At 40.0% G+C, this 16541-nt stretch overlaps 1 protein-coding gene across 4 annotated transcripts in view; it reads right to left on the bottom strand.

Moving 5' to 3' along the window:
- Window positions 1–9120: 9120 nt before the first annotated feature.
- Window positions 9121–16541, bottom strand: part of EEFSEC (eukaryotic elongation factor, selenocysteine-tRNA specific) — a 124000-nt gene continuing 116579 nt past the window's right edge. For all 4 annotated transcript variants that reach the window (XM_021532192.2, XM_021532220.2, XM_021532207.2 and 1 more), the window contains one exon: window positions 9121–12463. In XM_021532192.2, the coding sequence (XP_021387867.1) occupies window positions 12279–12463 (185 nt within the window). In that variant the 3' untranslated portion in view covers window positions 9121–12278. The remainder of the gene's footprint in view (window positions 12464–16541) is intronic.

The following is a 16541-nucleotide window of genomic DNA, read 5'->3' on the forward strand; positions in this document are numbered from 1 at the left end:
ATGGAGCACTCAGGTTTCCATTGATGCCAGCTGCAGATAGAACAGTCCAGCAGCAAACAAGTTCAGTCCCTGGGGACTGCTCAGATTCTCCTCTTATTTGTTAGTTTACCTGTAAAATACAGTTGGGCTAATTCTTGCTAGTGTGGTTGTAAAGTATATGTTTCCCTTCCCTTTGGAGCAAGTAAGGGGAAAAACCAAGCAAGTGCAGCGGGGCCAATGGAGTAAGACAGCATTTCCCATGGCTTAGGAAACAGCAGGTATTTTCTGCTGGGGCTTGTTTGCTGAACACCCTGTGCAGAGGTGAAGCTGTGCAGCACTTTATAATAACCAAGACCCATTCACTACACACAAAGGTGCAGGAGGCAGCCTAAAATCTCCACGTTCAGATGGGCTGAAATCCAATAGCTCATCATGACATCAGCTGTTGACTTTATTACATGCTTATTACAAGGCCAAGAAAGGAGAAGGAATTACCAGAAAATTGTATTACTTGATTTTTAAACTTTAAAGAAAACATTTTAATCACACCTGAAAGCATCATAGTATGAAATGGACTGCAATACTAACTTGCAATTCAAGTCCCCACTTACATTCCATACATGAGAATGACCCTGAATGTCTCCTCGAATTCCTGTTAGGATTCACCCTTGTCACCAAAATATTGTTCATTTTAACTGCAAAATTTGCTGCTTCTTAGTCATGAAAGCCTTAAAAGCTGTGATTTACACAGGAGCCATGAAAGAGAAAAGCTGCAGGGCTGAAACTGGGTCCAGGCTGTGTTTGGATGCTTGGCACCTGAGTGTTTGATGACAGCTCTGATTTAGGGCTGTGAGTGCAGAATACTTAAACCAGTCTTGCAGGTCAAGATTGAAATGCACCTACAGAACAAAGATAATTTGCATATCACCTGTGTACAGTGTATTTTGCACCAAAGTAGTCCACATTCCTAAACATTCTCTTACACATTAAAATATACACATTTCCTTTTCTAAGGAAAATGGATTCTAGCAAAACCCAAAAATAAACACATGTCTGGGGCAGCAGGCTCCACAGAGGTGCAGTTTTGCAGCTGATGCCAAATAAAAGCAGAGTGAATAACTCTGAAAATATCACCTAGAATATAAGTGTAGGTAGCTTGATTTATAAAAAAAACTTCTGAGAGTTTTCCACAAGATATTTGCATAAGCTGGCTAGGGAAAAGTCTCCTAGAGAAACTCATTATAGGCTGAACATGAGACTGTTTGGGGAACATTAAGAGAATAGTTATAAATGGTATGCTGTTTGGGAGGATGTATTAAACATGGTTCACAGAAGCCTGTCCTTGAGCTAATTCTATTCAATATTTTCATTCATGATCTCAATGACTGGATAGATCAGTTGGAATGAATATGCTGGAGGAAAGAACTAAAATTTGAACCCAGCAAACTGGAACTGTAGTCTGAAAAAATAAGAAGCTATTTAAGATTGGATGTTGAAATGTTTAAGTACAGAATGAGAAATGGAAGCCTATATTAAGAAACCTACAGAGGCATCGTGATCTGAGCTCACACAATAAACTCCTAATTGTGCAAAACCTGCAGACAGGGAAGCATAAACAGGAAGATGTCCTGAGACACCCCCAAAGTAAAAATCCTACTTGAATACCCAGCTCTCACGAGGTCTTAGCTAGAGAACTGCCTGGCTGAGAGAAATGTACTTAAGAAAAGACAGTGACCATTTGGAGAAACTCAGGATGACAGAAACAAGCCCAGGTCCAGGAAACACAGCCCCCAAGGGGAAAGGCTGTACCAACAAAGAACATTTAGTCCAGAGGAAAGAAGATTGATCACATCCATGCTCAGTCTTCAAGTACATAAAGAATGCTGCAAAGTGAAAAAGAATAGACTGTTCTCTGTATCTGCATCATAGTGGAAAGGGATAATATATGTATATATGTATATGTATATATAGATATAGATATAGATATATAGGCTTACACTGCAACAAGGAAGATAACGGGAGAAAAAATCTGTTCCCTTGCTCTCCCAAACAACCCTAATGATACTGAAGTCCTGTGACAGCTAGTAACAAACATCTCTAAAACCCAGTTAGCTGGACACCAGAAAAGGATATATATACAACTGATCTTTCCTCTGCATAGGGACAGGGACAAGGTGACTTTTGGATTTCCTTCAAAACATAATAGTTCCTGCCATTCTACAGATGACAGCTCCTTACTGAGAAGGTGTAGAGAGATGCTTGTCAGTCACAGATTCTGAAGAGATCTTGCTAATGGAACAGAAAAATGTTCCATGCTCTCTTAATATTTTTATATTGGTAACAAAGTAATCCACAGAATTCCAAGACAAAAATGGAGATGTCAGAAACAGAGTGGGAGCTTAGTACACAGTACTTTTAACAGCATTTGGTGCTGTCTTAGACAGACACTGTTGTATTGACATTCAACTCATACATGTAACAGAGCTCCTCCTCTTCACATACAAATGCCACAAGTTGGGATGGATGTGGCACTGTTGCTCTGTAATTCTCTGTGCTTTGTGCTGTTCTGACCACCCCTGCAGAAAAGGCTGCACACCTGTGCTTAAGTGAAGGGATTCTTCTAATCCACAATGTGCAAGTCACTCATGTGGATTTGAGATTTTGCACTCAGAATGACAGAAACTCCAGTACCACAAGCACAAAACAGTGAGATTGGCCACAAACAGAAAGACACCTAATTTGCAAGCCAGGAGCCACAGGCTATTTACACCAGAGTGTCTCAGCCATAAACATTTAATTAAATCAGCCTTTTTTCAATCATGGCATATTTTCTACATCATTGCTCATTTTCAACTTGTTGCAAAGCCTCTCCTGATGTTCCCTTTTTTAAGACACTCGAAGTTACTGCAAAAGGCATGAGCCAGGAGCAACCAAGTGCAGAACAGTGACACTGGATTTGCTCTGCCACTCAAGCACTGCCCACCTCAACATCCACAATATCTGCAAAAGTCCTTCCAGCAAAAAAATCATTACATGGTGCTGACAGTGCTAGCTTAAAGTTCAGATGAAAATAAAAATTTCGTCTTTACAAACTTAAAACAGAATCTGCTTTGACTATGAGGTGACCAACTCTACAATTTGTGTTTGTGATGAACTTTGATCTAGAATTGCTCAGCAAAAAGAGGAGGTGCTTAATAACATTCATTAATTATCAACTTAGTCACTTCTATTGATTGGTATAAAAATGACAAGATCACTAAGTGAATCAGCAGAAAATAACTGGTAAAATGCTTCACTGACTATTGACAGCATTTTAAAATTATTTACACACTAACAGAACACGTATGTCTTAACTACAGTCAAAAAGTTACCACTTTGTTAAAAACAGAATTTACAAGGAATTACAGACCAGTGCCAGCTTACTTCAGTGTCAGATAAAACCATGAGGCATCAATCAAAACCAGTCAGGCCAATCATCCTGATCAATGTCATTCACTAAGCACCAAAAAAAGCCAAGGAAAACTGGATACCTCTACTATACTGGAATTATACACACATTCATAAACCATTTGTTTACCAATGACTTTATGCAAGAAAAGCAAAGAAACAAAAGGACAGAAGTAAAAATCTGGCTTTAATAAAATGAAAGATCAAAAAAGTCCACACTAACTCAGTGTTGCTTCCAGAAAGGGAAGAGCTATAGCTGGACAAGATTTGCAAATAGCAGAAGGTTAATACATCTGGCAGGAAGAGGAGGAAGAACTTAAGTACCACCAAAGTTAGGCTGAAATTGAATATTGACAAGTGAAAGTTAACCATCAATAACATATAAATTGAACTATGTGGACACATTGACAAAAGAATCAATGATGAAAGATTTGGGCATCAGTGTGAGCCCTCAACATAAATGAAAACTCAATAGACCAGGGATTCTGTGCAGCAGAACTCTGTGGGATGATGCTTAAAAGGGACAGATAATATTGAAATTATTAAAATGCTACTTATCAGTCTTAATTTGGAAGAGCATATTGATTGACTAAGACCATTAGAAGCATGGATAGTTTTCTATACCAACAGAGGTGGCAAAGATTTGCACTTCTGAAGAGAGATGACATCTGATAAACAAACTAACATCAAGAAATAAGGAAAATCACGACTTCTGTTCCTGCAGAACACAAAATCAACTCAAAATAGCAAATTATAATTGCAGTACTGTAATTAGCTTGTGGGTTAGAGTGCCACAAGATATCTTGGAAAATGCATTTCAGCAGTTTTTTAAATGATTGTGTATTTGTCTGGCTAACAGAAAAACCCACACTTACTCTAGACAGAACAAAAATACAAATTTTCAGGCTCAAAGGACACAAGATACCCACCAGTTGTGAGGAGACTGGGGAAACAGTTCCCTTATATAGGTTATTCCATAATTATCCATGGCAGAAGTTTTTGTACTTTCCAGGAGTGTGATGCTGGAAACATGAAATGTTAATGTTTAAAAATCTATCCTATCTCCCCTTGAATCTGCTTTAAAACAAGAAAGAAGAAAAATGAGGTAAGGGAGCTTGAGCAACTCCAAATACATCAGCCCACAAGGCTCCCTCACACCCAGCAAGTCGCTATGCATGGTGTGTTACAGACAGCCCAAATCAGCACATCAGGCATGGGGAAATCTCTTCAGGCAGCTCTTCTACATTACAAGACTGAAAATTGGAGCAGCAGAAGGGCCAGCAATAGCAGCTGATCTCCAAAGACAAGGAACCTTCCTGCACTGGCACAACTGGAGTTAAGCAGACAATGGTGCTGTGGTGAAACACTCCAACAATTGACCTATTTGTCATTCAGGTTTGAGACTTTGTCCTTGCACCTTGTGTATGATCTGTGAATCTGCAGCTCTTCCCTAAGCTCAGGCTCTTTGGAACAGACAGGTCTGATCAGGAAGATGAACGCTTCCTACCTTGAGGAACATTTCCTGACGATGCGACTCAAGAAGCAAAACACACCTGCAGGCAGGAGGGTGCAGCTAATCCCTGTTGTGCTGCAACCCTACAGAGAGAGCTGATCCTTCTGCAATTCCAAACTGCCAGTCAAAGCTTTAGCATCTTAATACACAGCATGCTCTAATTAAAATTTCTAATTAAGGGGAAAAAAAATCACCCTACACTAACCAGCAAAACTAATGTTGCAAATTAGCAAGCCTTGTGTACAAATTGAAGGTGGTCTTTGCTGCTCTTTCATAGATGACTTTAATGTTAGTATTTTAAGCAAACTGTGGACAAAGTTACCACAAGTTCACTTCTACCTGTTTTAGTAGTGGACACAAGTACCAATTCCTACATGAGCCTTCTATGTTAGGGTGGGGGGAAATCCACAGACAATCCATTTAAAACCTTCCTTTGGAAGATGGACAAAACCAAATATGGACCATATGGACAAACTCTATCTGCATTGCCTCAGTGAAAGATAAAGCTATGACAGATTTCCTCTTACTTTTGTTGCAGGAAAGAAATGTTCTGAGGAGTCCAGGCTACCCTCAAGGCTGGCAACAGCAGACTCATCAGTGCCCTTCACATGAGCAAAGGGAAATGTGGGAAGAGAAGCAGCAGGAGCCAGAGTCTGAAAACTCAGGTCTACCCCTGTGACATCCCACATGTGGCAGTGGACAACTGACCAAATTCATTCTCCCACTTTTGTACCCATCAGTTGGGCATTGATTCACTGCACAAATACATAAGTGCAAGCTGTACATAATGATGTGGCTTTGAAATACACCATATATCAAAAGCAAAAATTGCCAAATACTGTCAGAACTTGGTACTGGGAACTCAAAATACTTTGTAAGAGTTTTCTCAGTACTGATCTCACTTAAAGCAACTTCAGCTTTAAAAGAATTTGTGTATGTTAAACTGTGATGCTTAAAGATTTATGTTCCTGTTGTAACAACAGGTTACATAAATTACTAAACAAATGTGCTCAGATGCCATTATTACAGCAGTTTAAGGTCCCTACAAATACATTTCAGTCTAAACCCATGCCTCTCATTGGGTTTTTGTGTTCCTGACAGTTCTATTTTCATTCCAATCTGGCAAACCTCTGTGTTCTTCCACTGTTCTAAATCCAGACCTCTGCCTGAAACTGCCCAGTCATGCCATGCTTTGCCAGATGGCAAATGAGATTTGGAGCTCAATTTAGAACTGGATGGAGACCAAAATGTCCACTCACCCAGTGGGGTTCGAAGCAAAGATCAATCTTCACAGTTAACAACACAACCCCCCCACCCCCAACACTGAGGTATAAAGTGATTTGCTTTTCTCTCAAAACAAAATGCTTCTCTTGCCAGAGATTTCCAACACTATTTTAAAAAAACAAGATGACACAAAACCATCCTTTCCTTTTCCCTTCCACATTCATCAGCAATTGAAACCTACCTTAGTTCATCTAAAGACAAAACAAATAAGATGTACATGAGAAAACACACTTCTCAGATGCCTGATTTTTTGTGAGGAATAATTTTAGTAATTCTTGCACAATAAGTAACTAAGTACCCCATCTGCATTTCTACTGTTCTCCCAAATAGCATGACCAGCTCTCTGCAGAAAAAAAATGCCCATATCCATTTAACAGAGGTAGGCACCAATGTAGATAATATTTCAGTAACTTAACAGTGTCTAGAAGAGCTTCTGAAAGACCTTGATCTTTCCAGGTAACAGAACTACGTTCTCAGAGAGTGCAGAGTTCAAGCCATCTTTGGTTGAAGTGAGGCTTAAGAAAGAAAACCAGATGATTGATCGCTTACTTTAGCAAAAACAAAGAAATTTAGGCAAAACTTCTGTGTGGGGTCTAAGTTTCAGCTTGTCCTTATGGAATGCTGTTTTGGGAATGAATTCACCATGAGGGCATGGATCACTCCTAACTGTCAGACTCAAGTTATAGGCACTAAAATATCAGTTTTCACAGAAAATAGTATAAAAGAATCGGCTCCTACACATCTGAATGGGGGCCACATACAGCCTAATAAAAGCAATTTTGTGGTCCAAAAAGGATGGAGTCTCTGATTGACATGAATGAGGCCCTTGAGAAATCTCAGAATGATCAACCAAAACACAAGAAAACTGCATGACTCCCACTCAAAGGAGCAGAAATTGATCCAAACAGAACAATCTAGAGCTAATGAACAGCCTAACTTTCTGAAAGGATCAAAAGTAATTAGATCAGTTTAGCCAAAATGCCAGTGCAAGGGTGTGAGCAGGCACCTCATTCACTGCTGGGGTTGTTAGTTTAGCAGCACTTGATCCCGACCTCAAATTACCTTTTGGTTAAGAAATACGGACTAGAACAGGCAGGACTGGCAAGGACTCGGTAGTCAAAAAGACAGTAATTTTTAAGAATGTGCCTTGTAAAGCAGCACAGGGTTGAGATTTACCATAGATCTTGCAGTATTTCCTGATTCTGTTCAATGAGTTCCTTTCACAGCTGACTATGAAATACAAAAAGATAATTCTCTCTCCTGTCCTTTACTAGAAAAAGTATTCAAATGCATATCAGAAACGATGGCTTAGATGCCCCTTAGAGGACTCACCTTTGACAAGTTTCCTTGAGGGGAAAGTGGATGATCCAAGTCTTGCAGACTGATTGCACCATCTTGGAAAAGCACTTGTACCAGACACACAAATGAAAATAAAAGCTGTAACACTTACTGAGGAATAGAAACCCAACAACTGGAACTTCAACTAGCACAGCATGCACAGCAGGAATTGTGAGAAAGACTCCATATTCTGGCATTGACAATGGGAAATAAGCAGACCCACTGTGCTCCTTTACATCACATATTGTCTGCAGTGTAGACTGATGTTTTTAACCTGTTTTTGCACAGAACAGCAGGAGAATGTGTGGGCAACCCCAGAAGACTGCCAGTATCAGCCTCCCCAAGCCCGTGGATTCCTTCTGGGTGCCCATCATCTAACAAAACTGGCCTTACCACAGATTGCAGTCATAAAGTCCTTCCCTTTCTGCCAGGCTTGGCAGGTTAGCTCCCAGTGCTAGTCTCTATCTCAAAATAATTCTATTTATATCCTCAACAAGTTTGTTTAAAACTCATGTGTTTGTAAATTAAGAGCTTTCCATCTCACTGTGGATATTAAACTAAAAGGGAAACATGAAGGGGTTTTGGAACTGCTAATAAGGTAGCATTCCTCTGCTGCCTTTCATCCCTCATTTCAAAAGATCCCAGAGCACTTTGCAGATGTAAACACAGAGCTGCTCTCCCAGCAGTGAGAGGCAAACAGTGCTGGGGTGGACTGTGGCTTCACTACTGCAACTCCCCACGAGCTGTGATGGGCTCTCATTTCGCTTTACCACCCTGTGGCTGTTCAACTGCCGAGTCCAACAGGCAAGGAAAGTGCTATTGCCCAGAAATAGATGCCTTGTACACATCAAAAACTGCCCTGGTGCAGATGGTTCACTTTTCCATAGTCACTTACTTGCAACCAACTAATACAGGATTTAAGAGACAGAGCTATTTTCAGCTGAGCCAGAAACACACACAGAAAGGACACCGGTACCTCAGGCTTTGGTCAACAGATTGGAGCTGATGGCTCTGTCCCAGACATTAAATGCACTGTAGTTTTTAAAAGAAGCTGTTCTTTAAGAGCTGTGTTGCAAGCCTGATGCAAACCCTTCATTCTCAGTTCCAGTGCAAACCCCCTTTTTAGGTGGGGAGACTCAGCTTTGATTCCAAGCAAAGGATGCCACCTACTGAATCCTTGCTACCATGAGCACAGCTTTGACCCTCCTCTCCAGACCTCTGGCATGATCACAAGCCAGACTGCAGTCCCAGATAAATCCCATGGAAAAGCAGAAAACAGGCTTGTAAAAACGAAGCTTTTCTCCCTGCTACTCTCTCCACAACCCGAAGATGTATTACTCACCAAACATCTGCACAGCCATAATAATTTCTGGTTTTGCAACACTGACAACCTTAGGAATATTAAAAAAACTCCTTACATCTTTATTCCATTTTGGATTCATTATAATACAGGCTGACAATATATGCTAGTACAGTACATTCTGCAACATTTAACCCATGCTCCCAGCTGCCGTTCTTAACTTCATGGCTTAATGACACAGAGTCAGTAGATCACAATATGACCCTCTTAATATTTTTTTAATGCCATTTTTACAAATTACAGCATAATGCACTGATTATGAGGATGAAAGGAAAGTCTCTACGTCTGTCTGGAAACCAAATAAAAGAATGTTTGAACATCTGTTCATCCTACAAATGTCTTTTAAAGCTTTGATTTTCCCATAATCATTTTGTTCCACCATTTCACCCTTTTTTGAATGTGTATCCAACAGCCTCAGGACAGTAGCCAGAGATCTGCAGTAATAGCACATTATAATCAAAGTCCTTGGGCACACTTAGGTTCTCCCTTTGGAATTCTACATTGGGAGAAACACAAAACCAAACCCCAGTCTTCAACAGATCCCTCCCCAGCTGTGTATCCTACACAAACCTCTGCAGCAGGAGGGAAATGAGAGGACGAGGCTTGGTGGCAGGGGCTTTCTGCAGAGGATCCCAAGGTACAAGGACAGGGCAGGGTGGCAGGTGAAGGCACAGCCTGCTCCTGTGGGTCCATCAGAGCTGCCCAGGGTCAAAGCCTGAACAGAAGCAGCTCCTCAGTGCACACAGGAGCTGGGATGAGCTGCAGGCCAAGAGCCTTCCCCACCTCACTGGGCTCCTGCAGCCGTCGTGGGAGCCCTGCCACAAATCTCCAGGGCAAGAGCAGAGCCAGAAGAAGAAGCAATGAGTGGAGAAGGAAATGGGAGCACTGAGAAGGAGATCAGGTCTTAGACTGAGAAGAAGAAAAATGCCAAGTTAGTATGCTAGTCTGAAAATAAAATGGAAGATAGGAGGAAGATTTAAAAAATATGTTTGCAAGAGACTGGATGAGAAAGTCATGTAGGTCCAACTCTGGAATTATTGCTGCTCACTCCCTTGGAGCACCCCAAGCAAATAAACCATGGGACTCTGTGCACTAGGAGCCCTCTCAGCCAAGCAGAGGACTGCAAAACTAAGTGTTCAGGTTAATGAGTTTTCAAAGGGATCAAGTTCCGTAACAACAGACTCACTGATCCTGTTAAGGGCAATCCACGGGTGTGGGGGGGAAACATTCATCAGATAGGGTTTTGTAAAAATATATACCCCCATTTACACTGACAACCTCCTCTCCAGAGCTACTCAAAAGTGTCTTAGAAATGAGAAAAGACAAAACCCTTTAAGTGCAAGGATAACAACTCTGCAAGCAGCTTTCCTGATCACTCCCCTTTTCTTTCCAATACTCCAAATTAGCAACCCATTTAAAATTTGTCAAGGACACTAGAACTATACAGATACAAGTGGAAGTTCCTTAATAACTAGGAGCATTTAATTAGTTTTTGTTATACCCATAATTCTTAGCATAACCTGGGATGATAGTAACACTGTTCCTTCAGTGTCATCTGTTTCTCTATGTTCCATCACTGCAGTATCTTAGGAAGAGGCAACAGTGCAGAGTACAAAACAGGATTTGATAAAGGCTTAAAAGAAAGATAACATTATAAATATTCTTTCCAAAGACTGCTTTTGGGGGTGTTTGGGAAGAAGACAGAAATAGGGAAGGAGAGGTGACAGGGGTGTGAAATGCATTTTTTCCATTACAGAAGGATACATTTTCCAGCAAGGCTGGCAGCACAAGTTACGTTAAGCCAATAGCTGAAGTTGCCTAATTCCTCTGGGATCACACTGAAAGCATACCCCATAATCTTAAGGGATGTGCTAAAGCTTTGCTGGGACTCACTCAGCAGAAACTGTTTGGGATTACTACACAAAGCACTAATTCTGTTCTGATTTAAAGGGGGACCATCAGCCTAGTTTAGATACGAGGCTTGCTCTGTCTCACAACTGTCCAGCTGTAGATATCCTCTCAACAGCTCATAAGTTTGCCATTTGTAGCCAGTTTGGCTACCTAGAAATTAAAAGGAAAAGACTGGACAAAAATCAGGATCATGTTAATGTGATGGACTCATGCCCATCAAGTGATATAATAATATGATTAATAAGAATGAATGTAGCTATTATTTACCTCCATGTGCAGCATGCACTAACATTGTACATATGGTCACCAACTATAGCTGACTTCAGCAAATGGGTCACAGGCTGCTATTCAGCATCAACAAGCAGGTACTCTTTTTGTTCAAAAGGCAGGAACCAACATTTGCCATGCTGCCAAGCCAGAGTCCAATTTCTGTTCCAGACTGCAGCTTTCATACCTGTGGAATTGCTGTTAGTTTTCATGTTAAGGTGTCCTATACTTTGCATGCAACAAGGAAGGGATATTACCTCTCCTTTTTACGAGCCTGGGACATGAAATTGAGAGAAAGAGCTAAAGCAGCCATGAAATCCCTTTTAAAAACTAATGGTTTCTAAAGCATCTTGGAGACACTCATTTTACACGGCTTATGCAGCAATCTTCTATCATTATTTTAATGAAACAAAGCCCCTGACTATTTCTAGAGGCAGCTTTTTCATTCACACCCAAAGGCATTTTGGTTACAAAAAAAAAAAAAAAAATACAAAAAAGGAAAAAGAAAACATGTTGTTTTGGAACAGGATTCATTGCAGAACAGGCAGGAAAATAAAAAAGTTACATAAAATGTCACTGAAGGTAACTTTGGAACAGCAAACAGAACAATTAAGACTCTCAGCTACACAGATCATTATGTTTAATATGAAAAACATTTCTAGATATAAACTGTATTTATGAAAAACATCTCTCAGATAGTATCTTACACAGTTGCAACTGAAGGAATATGGAACATCCATTTTAGGTTTCACCTTATTAAATAGTATGCCTTCTGTCTCCCAGTTTGCTCAAGGAAGTAAGCCTAAAATAATCAGCTTCACTTTGTGGGTCACATGAAATTCACATCCTGACTTGGTGGCAAACTTCTGAACCAAGAGAAACTTCAACACAACTATCCAAGAAAACAGTGCAATTAGAATGTACACGTGGGATGCTCATCTGGCAGGTGAGATTCCCTGAGATGCCATAAAGATGCACATCACAGAGATCACAAAATAAGCAAATTTGAACAGGACAATATGAGATTGCAGAGATTTTGGAAGGGGGCACAGCACAAGCTTCCAGGCTCTGTTTGTGTGGAAGGAACAGGTCTAATGTGTTTGGACAAGGAAAACATTCCACCTCAATGCATTTCAGGGTCTGGACTTTAAGGTGTAATCAGAGGCCTCTCTTGTTTCCTCAGGATTGAATCATTTTCTTCTGTGTGTCAAAAACATATCTTTTAAAGATAAGAGAGATAGTAACAGGTTGGACTGAATCATTCTTGCTGCTTTCATCCTCTTTGGTCATATCCCCCTTCCCTCCCTTAGATTTCTTCTTGGAGGCAGCAGTTAGCAGCATCTTGGTATCTGGCTTCAGCCCATCTGTAAAAGAACAAGAACACACATGACTAACACATTCAACATCACACTTCAGAGAACTAGAAAAAATGAGCAGACATGTTTTCATCTGAAATCAAGCAAAGAAAGAAAGAAAATAAATCAAATACGTTAGGGAAGTCACATTTCTGTATAAGACTCGTCAATATGGTAATTTACACAGAAAGTAACAGAAGACTTTAAACATAAAGTTCACAACAGAGATACCACAAATCCAGTGCAGTATCCTGAATCCTTCAGTGTCCATCTACAGCTTTTAAAGTATTAAACACAGGCAAGAATTTAAACAAGCCAGACCAGCTTGCTTGGTCTAAGTCTTTTACTTGGCAGGCCTTTCCTTTTATTTAGACACATACCCCAAGTTTCTTGTCATCACTAAGAATATTTATTAAAATATAAGTCATGAATAAAAAACAACTGGTAAAACACTAAAATTATAGAGAGTCGCAAGACGTAGAAGATTCTTTAATTTCTTTAAGTCTATTTTCTGGATTTACCTAAAGCCCATTGCTTTTTTTATAACTTGCACATTGTAAATTATACAGGTTTTGTGTTTGTTTTTGTTTGTTCAGGTTTTGTTTAGTTTTTATTTTGTTAAGACAAAGTATTTGTTAGGAATTTCAACTTGCACTGCTTATTGCTTAGGGGCGCTAGAATTAAGCTGCATAGTATTTTGGGGATCTGTTTCTCCAGACATTTGTGCCAAACAAAAATATTTGTCCTTTTCCTCCTAAACACCCAGGGTTTGTTACACCTTTATTTTTTTCTAATATCTCAACACATTGGTAACATTTTAGATAAGAAAAACAAGATAGCAAAGTGCAAAGAAATGCTGTAAAACAGAAGAGATGCAGCTCCTAAAACACCACTCCTGAAGAAGCACTTGCATAAAGCAGAAGGCAACAAACTCCTCGGAAGTTTTTTTTAGTGCCACCTGAATATGCTACAATGTGGTTTTCAGGCATTGGGCCAAAATCAGTTCAGGTATTTTTAACCTGTGGTGTCACATAACCTTATCTCAAACACTTAATCAGCCTCCCTCTCTCCATAGTGAAATTCAGATGCGGATTCTCGTATCACGGCCTGACAAAAAGCTTGAGATGCTTATGATTTCCTGGAGACAGGAGGTCTGTGGGCAAGGTGAACTGCTCCAGCTCAGACACAACGTGGGCCACTCACAGCTGATGGCAAGGGGACACAGCCCCAGAGCCCAGCCTCCCATCCTGCTGTGTCAGGAGCAAATTGTGCCTGCAGCATTCCCACCGCCCGGCCAAGGGAAGGGAGGAAACAGGGAAGTGTTGAAGCAAAGCCAGGAAGCTTCCCATTTGGCATTCCACAAGCAGAAGCTGTAAACCATCCCCAAGGCCTGCAGTGGGGAGACTTTCACAGAGAGAGGGGTCTTTTTTGGGGGGAAAAAAACCCAAAAAATAAAAAAACAAACAAAGAAAACAACAACAACAACAAAAAAACCTAACAAAAAATTCAAACAAAAAAAAATCCAATAAAAAACCAAACAAAAATCAAACCAAACAACCCAAACAAACCCAAGCAAACCCCCACCCGCCAAAAAAAAAAAACCAAACCCAAAAGAAAGGGAAAAAAGCGCAATGGTCCAAAAGAGGAGAAAATCAACATGATTTGGGTATAACTACATAAATTACACCCACTCTAAGGCTGCAGAAGTCCAGCATCAAGCACAATCAACTTTGTACAGTTTTGCAAGATCATGCATTTCACAGTCATGGCAGCTGCTGTTTTCTCTTTCCAGATGGCAGGACACAAAAAAAGCAATGATTATTTCATTGTGAAAATAATTGAGACTGTTCTTCCTTGATGGCTGAGAAGTCTGATAATGACTATCTTTGCACACGTAAGGTTCAATTAATCAAACTAGGTAATATGGTGTGGCGGGACCACATATTTACTATATGATTTTATTACATTGTAGAGTCATGTTTGATGCAGCTGTTTCGATTTTTTAATTAGATGCTTTCATATAAATCCCATTAATATCATTATCCTTACAATCACTCCATCTTCACCATGAAAAATAATTTATCACTACATGAAAAGCAACTTATTTCCTATTTGGAAAACTCCGAGAGCATTGTGGGTGCTGCCAGAAAAAAATAGCAACAGTCAAAAAAGGGGAAAACAAAATAAAAACAACAGAAAGAGTGCCCTCATGCAGCCCCACTCACTACCTTTGCAGAACTTATTTAATATTTTATGTTTTCTATTGTTTTGATCAACCTAATTGTAACTGTCCCTGCGCAGTGTTTCCTCTGCTTTCCTGAGCAACCATTTATTTTTTGGACAAAGAAACATTTCATTTTGCTTTCTAGTTGGTTTCCCTTTCTGGGTCTTATCACTATTACAAATGTTGCTGTTACTGGCACAGCACTGTTTAAGAAAGATGTTTAACTAAATCCTTTCAGAAAGACACATTTTAATTAAAGCAAACAAATCCTAAAACACTTTTATTTATGTTAGAAGCCTTTGCGAGACGCTAATTTCCAAAAAATGGTAATTGGCGGAAAGGAGAGAGGAAGGGAGGAGATGTGGCATTAAAATTGCAGCCAAAATTTTCCCTTATGGGTATCTGAAGGACCCAGGCTGCCTCTGCAAGCCCTTACCTACAGAGACATGGCAGTGGTTGGCCTCTCAGCCCACAGAGACCCTGGGCTGCAGCAGCAAGTCAGGGAAGTCTCAGCCACGAGGGTGAAATAAGCACCGTGGATAAACTGAGCTTCAAACCCACCAGTGATACCAGCTTGGATGGCCCAACGAAACTGAAACCTGGCACAGCATCTGCGGTGTTCAAACAAAGCATCTCATGTCTGAAAAATTCCGTTTTCGAGAAAAAAGACATGCTACATGTGAAATTCTGCTGGGGAAAACACATTTAAAACTGAGCCATCTCACCTCCTCCACCCTATCACGAACTTCCACGTAGAAGAAATAAAGGTATATCTCACCTGCAGCACTTAACACCTATTTGGACTAAATAAGGCAAGAAGTTTACAGAAAAAATGGCAGAATGTGGCAGTTTGTACCAGTGAAGTGACAGGCTGACATCCAGAGGCAGCTCGGGTATTATTAAACTCACACGGTATCTAAATTACCTAATCAGATCCCATGGCCCTCATTCTGCAAACAGATTAGGTGGCTGGCATCATACCCTGACAAATGGCATTTTCTGTTTTTCTGCTCTGGTGCCAGCAGGTCTCAGGGCTGAGGAGGCTCTGAGACAGGGAGCAGCACAAAGGAGCAGGCAAGAGAGAGACAGGCACAATCGGGGTTTCATCTACCTCCGTGGATTTCTCACATTACACACAATGCATACTTTACATTTTACAAAACCAAGGAAATGAAGGGAAATATATCTGTCACCGAAGAAGACATCAGAGCTTTAATAGCTAAAATGACGGATATTTTTAGATGGAGGTCTAGTTTAACTTACTTACATTAAGGGTCTAATCTCTGCTGAACAATAGCTATGTTAGCTTGAACACATAGTGAGAAATCTGTTCCATTAATTAAGTGCTGCCTGTACTACTCGGATTTGTAGCAAATGTTAATAGATTTTTTTTTTTCTTCCTCTGTTGGACAATTACTTTATTTTGCCAAGTTGCTAATGGATTAAATTGAAAAGGTCCATGTGTTAAAAAAAAGACTTTAGCTTCAAAGTTCTAAAAAATGCCTTGCATACAACAATGGAAAATACCTATGTATTAACATTATTAATGGGCCATCCTCAAAGGCATATAAGATATGTGAAAGCTTAGCAAATTCATTCCTTCCCATCAAAACTATGTCTGTAAGAAGAAGTGCCCAGACAAGGTCTTATGCAAAATGTACTTTTAGCGTCCACCAATTCAGGTTAGATATGAAAATCTAGTTGAAAAACAGTGTAATTTACTTCATTCTTTTCAACTACTGTTAATAATTAACAGATAAAAATACAGACTCTTTAATAGCCTTTGTCTCAGAATAGCCTGAAGATTTAGTCCAAACTGATCCATTTATAAGTGATATTAGTAAAAAAATGCATTTTCAAATT

This window comes from Lonchura striata, chromosome 12 (genome assembly GCF_046129695.1).
Source record: "Lonchura striata isolate bLonStr1 chromosome 12, bLonStr1.mat, whole genome shotgun sequence".
NCBI classification, from domain to species: Eukaryota; Metazoa; Chordata; class Aves; order Passeriformes; family Estrildidae; genus Lonchura; species Lonchura striata.